Genomic DNA, 7,645 nt, shown 5'->3' with positions numbered 1-7,645 from the left:
CCTGCGGGCCCCAGAGTAAGTATCAGAGAAAGAAACTGGAATGTCCACAGTTCTAAAATCTTTGCACTGTGGGAAGTCTAGCATTGTAATGTCATTATAATTTCCTAGGGACCTGCTGGACCCAGTGGACCCCCTGGCAAAGATGGAACAAGTGGACATCCAGGTCCCATTGGACCACCAGGGCCTCGGGGTAATAGAGGTGAAAGAGGATCCGAGGTGAGACGTTGCTTGTAAATACACGTATCTAATTTGCTATCATCTTCAAGTGTTCAGAAACACCGTGTAGTATTTTAAAACCGAGATAGTGAGTTTCACATAGTACAATCACCTGATTTGATGGAGAGAATAAACAATGACCATACTGGGACCCTCTCCACCACACTATGACAACAGGCAGAAAAATATATATATATTAAGTTTTTTAAGACTTTATATTAGTTAATACTAAGAGTTACAGTCCATTAGATAGAAGAATAACATGTTCCCAATTAACCAAACGAGCTATGCCAACGTTGATCTCACAATAGAAGCCATTTAAAGCTGGTGTGAGAATCATAATGCTTTGCATTTATGTAGTGTATTTTACCTCTCAAACAGCATCCATGATTCCTCTTATGTACTGATACTATCATCCCTAATACCTTCCTATCCCACTGTGTAGAATAAATGAAATAAGAACTATTATCCTAAGTTGCACATATGGCAATTGAAATACAAATAAGTTAAATGAACAGCTCAAAGATACAAAGCTAGATTCTGGGGTCAGAATTTAGGTTTCCTGATGTTATCCTCTGTGTCATGGCAGCATTAGAACTGTACTTCATGAGTTGTTTGTTTACATCATTTATACAGAAGGGAAACATGATAGAATAAAATTTGTGGTCTGACATCTCTTATTCTTGTATAGTAGAACACTATAAATTTCACAGTAATGAATTGTAATTATTATAAATTGTTTGATCACATAAAAGCCCAAATAAAATAATTTCACACAACGTTTTTAATGCATTTTCTTGGGTTAACAAAATATTCTTCAGGTGGAGACCAAAAAGTACACCTCAGTGATGTGTGTTCTTACCCTTCTTAGGGCTCCCCTGGCCACCCAGGACAACCAGGCCCTCCTGGACCTCCTGGTGCCCCTGGTCCATGCTGTGGTGCGGGTGCTGTCGGCTTGGCTGGAGCTGAAAAGGCTGGTGGTTTTGCCCCATATTATGGAGATGATCCAATGGATTTCAGAATCAACACTGAAGAGATTATGTCTTCACTCAAATCAGTTAATGGGCAAATAGAAAGCCTCATTAGCCCTGATGGTTCTCGTAAAAATCCTGCTCGGAACTGCAGAGACCTGAAATTCTGTCATCCTGAACTCAAGAGTGGTATGTTGGGGAGTCTTTCAAGTTCATGGCAACAGAATTACAGAGAGAGCTGCTTATATTATAATTTGAGGAAGAGAAAACTTTTACTGTGAATGGAAAGTATCGTAGAGCAGAAGTAATATTTAAAAGATGTTAATTGAGTTGACACTGCTTGATATTGTAAGAAAAAGTAAATTTTGCAGGTACTTAAAATGTAACATAACTAACTTAAAATATTACAAATACAGGAAAATTTAAAGACAGTTTTGTAGCAATGTCAATGCAACTCAGAGTTTGGTATGCCTCTGAACATCACAACAAAGTTATGACTGATAAAACAACCTACATGATCATGTGTTCTCAAGATTAGATATATGCAATGTAATGCAAACATAATTTGCAATTTAAATTTTTGTTCTAAGAATCTTTTTTTTTTTCCAAATTAAATGACAATTAAATGAAAAATACCAGAATATTGTATAGGTTTATATAGAATAGTGTAATAGTGTAGAGGTTTGCATATATTGACTTACTTCTATATGAAACGCAAAATTATTTCAAGCTTTTAATGCCTTCACAGGGAACATTGCCTTTCCTATGAGTCAGTTCTGGAAATTAAAACAGGGAATAACCATCAAATATGGAAACTTTATGGTTAGGCCTTTTAATATAAATCTGGATTAGACAACCACATTACATCATTAAGCAAAATAACATTAGTGGGTTACCTTAAAAAAAGAAAGCAAATACAACATACCATTCAAAATGTCTTGGCTTAATATGTCATTATTGTTCAGAGGCCAAATGTTATTTTTATTTTGGTGCTTTCTAATTATTATAGCTAGTATTTTTACTTCACCAATTTCATCTGAAAATTTTTCTGTATAATGATGTACTATTATATACAAATATCTAAAATAGAAATATATTAGCAGTCAACTTGATGAATGCCTTACCAGGTAAACAAACAAAATCATAATGATCTAAATTTTATTACTGGATTTTATAACCAATTCCTATTGTCCTTTTTTGTGACTATTCAGGAGAATATTGGGTTGACCCTAACCAAGGTTGCAAGTTGGATGCTATCAAAGTATTCTGTAAAATGGAAACTGGGGAAACATGCATAAATGCCAGTCCTTCAAATGTTCCACAAAAGAACTGGTGGACCAATTCTGGTGCTGAGAAGAAACACGTTTGGTTTGGAGAGTCCATGGGTGGTGGTTTTCAGGTGAGAAATAACATACCATTTTTAACTACATCATCCTGACCTACCTGACTTTCCTTGCTCCTTCTATTTATTCATCAAAAAGCTAAGTTAATTAATAAATATAAGAGCCATGTAATTGTATACATTCAGGTGACTACTTTAATAACTTGTCTTTTGTTAAGAGCCAAACTAGACTGAATTTATACATGCAATTAAAATATATCTGTATATAATATATTCATATATAACGCAAAAGAACAATCTATATTACAATGGCCATATCAATACCACGAGTCCCCTACGCACACTGCAACTAAAATGTTCGATCCATTTTATTTGTTCCCTATCACAGTTTGGCTATGGCAACCCTGAACTTCCTGAAGATGTACTCGATGTCCAGCTTGCATTCCTCCGACTTCTATCCAGCCGGGCCTCCCAGAACATCACATACCACTGCAAGAATAGCATCGCATATATGGATCAGGCCACTGGGAATGTAAAGAAAGCCCTGAAGATGATGGGAGCAAATGAAGGCGAATTCAAAGCTGAAGGAAACAGCAAATTCACATACACGGTTCTAGAGGATGGTTGCACTGTAAGTAACAACATTTTTATAAACACAGTTCCTAAAGAGCTCAGCATTTCTAGTTTAATCATGCTAACTATTTTGAAGAGAAGAAATAACAATAAAAGGGGTGAACCGAAGGTGGCATTTGGTGTGAGCTGTATAGAATCTACTATTTGATTGTAGGGAATGTTAAATACCACAAAAAAGTGAACAGATCTACTGTTCACTAGATGTTAAATTTTTATGACTCATAAATGTTTTAAAAATCTAGTGAGAGCTATGTGTGCTTATTTAAGAGAAAAAAACACGCACAAATGTAAGTAAAAATTGCATCCAGTTTTTGGAAGGTTAAGACCCCCCTCCAAACTATCTGTGGAGTCCCTGGATATTTGGAGACCAGATTGATGAATTCTGCTATTTTCTGAGGATTAAGCTTTATCCTGTTTTATAAAAAAAATTTGTTCACACATATGAGAGAACTTGAAAACATAGGAGACATAAGTAAGGGGGAACAAGCAATAGTGCCTTTTAAGAGTAATTCGTTTTTCAAGAGAAAAGAATCTCTGCTTATTACCTCTTGTATGGTGGACATAGAGTGGGGGGAGGAAGGAGAAAAGATAATTAGGGTTATGTGTTTAACAAGGTTAAATGTTTCAGAAGGAAAGAAAATGCTGTTTGAAAGAAAATACATTTTAAACAGTAATGAAAAGGTTAGGAGAATATGCTTTTGAAAATTATATCAAAGAAAACAGTTAAATAACTAATAGTTTTGATTTTGACTGGGTTCTTAATCTTTGATTTTGGCTATTCAAAAGAGCATTCTACCGAAATCATACTGATGTAGTTTCTGACTGAATAAACATCTCCTTCGCCCATCTGGACCTATCTCCAGATTAAAAGAGTTGAAATGAAAGCAGGTGAATTTAAATGCATAATATAAACTTTATCAAATAATTTGGATGGACTCCATCTAAAACTTCTGAGTATTTTAGATTTTAAATTAAATCAAAATTTCAAATAAATTAAAATTAAGTTTTAATCTTAGGGATTAAATTCATAACTATCCTCTGTTATTTATGAACAGAGGGAAAACTCACTTCTAATATTAGAAAATTCCATTGTGAATGAACAATTCACTTCTTAGTAAACTGACTCTATACCTGGTAGTAATGACCAGATTCAGGCCTTCTAAAAATAGTCTAGCCTTTGATGATTACCTTGCTGGGTTTAAATATGCCACAAAACTTTCGATTGATTAAGAACATGGTTTATCATCTTGGAGTATTGCGGCTTTGAAGTGGAGCAGTCCTCACACGTATGGAAGATAGGCATGGCAAGCTGACAACTCCCCTAAAGCAGCATTTTTTTTTTTTTTTAATTTGGTCAGTCAGAGGAACTGTCTAAGTAATTGTAATTTAATGATCACTTACATTTTTTGCTCTTTTTACAGAAACACACTGGGGAATGGGGCAAAACAATCTTCGAATATCGAACACGCAAGGCTGTGAGACTACCTATTGTAGACATTGCACCCTATGATATTGGTGGTCCTGATCAAGAGTTTGGTGTGGACATTGGCCCTGTTTGCTTTTTATAAACTAAACTCTATCTGAAAACCGAGCAAAAAATTTCACACTCCGTATGTGTTCTCTTGTTCTAATCTTGTCAACCAGTACAAGTGACCAACTAAATTCCAGTTATTTATTTCCAAAATTTTTGGAAAAAGTATAATTTGACAAAAATGGATACTTTTTTTGCTGTTACACCAAGTACAATTAAAATGCTTTTTGTTTTATTTTTTTACCAATTTCAATTTCAAAATGTCTCAATGGTGCTATAATAAATAAACTTCAACACTCGTACAATAACACTGTGTTATATTATTTGAATCCTAGCCCATCTGCAGAGCAGTGACTATGCTCACCATTAAAAGATAACCATTCTTTCTGAATACTCAAACATGAAATTAGAAAAGACTTCCCTGTTTCAACTACCTCAACCTGGTCAAAAACACAGATGAACTCTTTTGAGTTCCAGAAGAGCAAAAAATTTGTACAAGTTGGCAAATCTTATGAATTTCATTGATTTGATTCATTTCTTAAAATACTGGTAGCAAAAAAAGTTAGAGGGTAGTGCAAGAATTTGAAGAAATATTTGGAAGCCACAATTATTTTAATCTTGGATATTAAATGCTTTTAAAGGTGCTTCTCTCTTTTCCGGTCATTACTGGTCAAGATTACCAATATTTGGGAAGGCTTTAAAGACACATACTATGGTGCTAATGTACTTTCACTTTTAAAACTCTAGGTCAGAATTGTTGACTTGCATTCAAAATAAGTGCACAACTTCTGTACATGTCTCCTGTCAAAAACATTGATTGGCATGCCATTTCAGGGGACTCTTTCCCTTCATTCTGTTAAAGTCAGCAACAACAACAAAACAAAACAAATTATGGGGCTGCTTTTGTCACAGTAACATGGAGAATGTGTTGAAATTTGACTTTGTAAGCTTGTATGTGGTTGTTGATCTTTTTTCTTACAGACACCCATAATAAAATATCATAATAAAATATTTGGTTTTTTGTCACTTTCCATAGTTTTAACAAATGCATGTCTGCACTCAAGAACCCTAGTGATTTTTCAAAAAGCATATTGAATTCTAATTCTTGAGCTTTGTAATACAGTGGCTTTTGGGGACATAACCTGTGTTCAAATCAGAGCTAATACTCAGTAGAGAATCCTGCAGGTTTTTAGATGATATTTAGTGGAACCCCTGGGGCATATTGGAAGTTGAGGATATTCTGTTAGAAAGAGGCAACCCCTGAAAATGGGAGGGTTTCCTCAAAGGGGGGTAATCAGGAAGGAAGATACTGGTGATTTATTATGAAGTAAACCAATCTGGCAAAACAAGTCAAGTTGATACTGTTGTTGTTGTTGTTAGGTGCCGTGAAGTCGGTTCCAACTCACAGCTACCCTATAGGACAGAGTAGAACTGACCCACAGGGCTTCTAAGGAGCGACTGGTAGATTTGAACGGCCGACCTTTTGGTTAGCAGTGGAGCTCTTAACCACTACGCCACCAGGGCTCCAAGTTGATACTAAGAACATTTGTAAATTTAGGTTTAGTCTACCATCCCCACACACTGCCTCACAGCCCTCTTTGGTCAGTCCCCTCTCCACCATCAAGTTCTTAATCTTTGAGTTACTGTAAATAAAATAGTATGGTCTTGCACACTTGACTTTATATATTGAAATTTACTCACTCCATATATCTTTAATAAAAATAATAATAACAACAAGAATAAAAATCTTATCAGTCAAATGTCAATACTTTTAGTCCACTTAGGCTCCAATCCAGAGGATACCAATGTTAACAGTTTCTAGGGCATCCTTCTAGAAATATTTTATGTATACAAAGGGAGAACACGTGCCAATAGGCAATAGTATGATTAACAAATTAAATCACTTTGAGTTTTATTTTAGACAAAGGGATATATATGAAATACAATCTTCTACTCTTTCATTTTTAACTTAATATATCATGGAGGGTAGTTAATTTACTATATATATCTCTAACTTGTTATTACAGTCTAATATTCAAATTAATGAATAAACTATAGTTAAAAATGTATATGTATCTATTTTTTGTTTGTTTTGTTTTTCCTGCCAAGCATCTAAACCCTATCTTAGGAAATCCCCAATCAGTGAGTCTTCACTATGGTTAGAAGCCATAAAGGTCAGACCCTGGCTTTTCCAGTCTCGCTTGTATTTAGGGCTTAGACATGTGACCTAAGTTTGACAAATCAGAGACTAACACTGTATTATTTCCTAGGGTTTCCATAACAAAGTACCACAAACTAGGTGACATAAAACAACAGAAATTTATTCTCCCACAGTTTTGGAGGCTCCAAGTCTGAAACTAAGGTGTCAGGAGGGCCTTGCTCGCTCTGAGATTCTGCTCCGCTTTGCCACTTCCTAGCTTCAGGTGGTGGCCAGACTACTGGGAGCTCTTTGGCTTGTAGGTGCATCGCTCCAATCCCAGCCTCTGTCTTTGCATGGCTGTCTTCCTTTGTGTGTCTTTGTGTCCTCACATAGCATTCTCCTCTCTGTTCTTATAAAGATACGAGTCATATTAGGTTAGAGCTCACCCTAACGACCTCATGTTGATGAATTACATTGCAAAGACCCAATCTTCAAATGAGATTGCATTCGCAGGTCCTGGGGGTTAGGATTTCAACATTTCTTTTTGGGAGACATAAATCACCCCATAACACACACCTAATAGTTTCAATGTGGAGATAGTTTTATTAGTTTCCTATTGCTGTTGTAACAAGTTACCACAAATTTAGTGACGAAACAATACACATTTACTATCTTATATTTCTGGAGATCAGAAGTCTGAAGTGGGTCGCTGGGCTAACATCCAGGTGTAAGCAAGCCTGTATTCCTTTCTAGAGCCTCTAGAAGGAATCTGTTTTCTTGTCTTTTCCAAGAGGCTGCCCACATTCCTTGGT

The 7,645-nt window shown here is 35.6% G+C and overlaps 1 protein-coding gene across 1 annotated transcript in view; it reads left to right on the top strand.

Moving 5' to 3' along the window:
• LOC101359491 (collagen alpha-1(III) chain) overlaps nucleotides 1-4,730 on the top strand; it is a 41,673-nt gene extending 36,943 nt beyond the window's left edge. Inside the window, exons 37-41 of the mRNA XM_023739895.1 lie at nucleotides 143-216; nucleotides 1,088-1,376; nucleotides 2,399-2,586; nucleotides 2,918-3,160; nucleotides 4,584-4,730. Coding sequence (XP_023595663.1) covers nucleotides 143-216; nucleotides 1,088-1,376; nucleotides 2,399-2,586; nucleotides 2,918-3,160; nucleotides 4,584-4,730 — 941 coding nt within the window. The remainder of the gene's footprint in view (nucleotides 1-142; nucleotides 217-1,087; nucleotides 1,377-2,398; nucleotides 2,587-2,917; nucleotides 3,161-4,583) is intronic.
• Nucleotides 4,731-7,645: the final 2,915 nt, after the last annotated feature.

This window comes from Trichechus manatus, unplaced genomic scaffold (assembly GCF_000243295.1).
Source record: "Trichechus manatus latirostris isolate Lorelei unplaced genomic scaffold, TriManLat1.0 scaffold00142, whole genome shotgun sequence".
In the NCBI taxonomy this organism is placed as follows: domain Eukaryota; kingdom Metazoa; phylum Chordata; class Mammalia; order Sirenia; family Trichechidae; genus Trichechus; species Trichechus manatus.
This window is presented reverse-complemented; position numbering and strand designations above follow the sequence as displayed.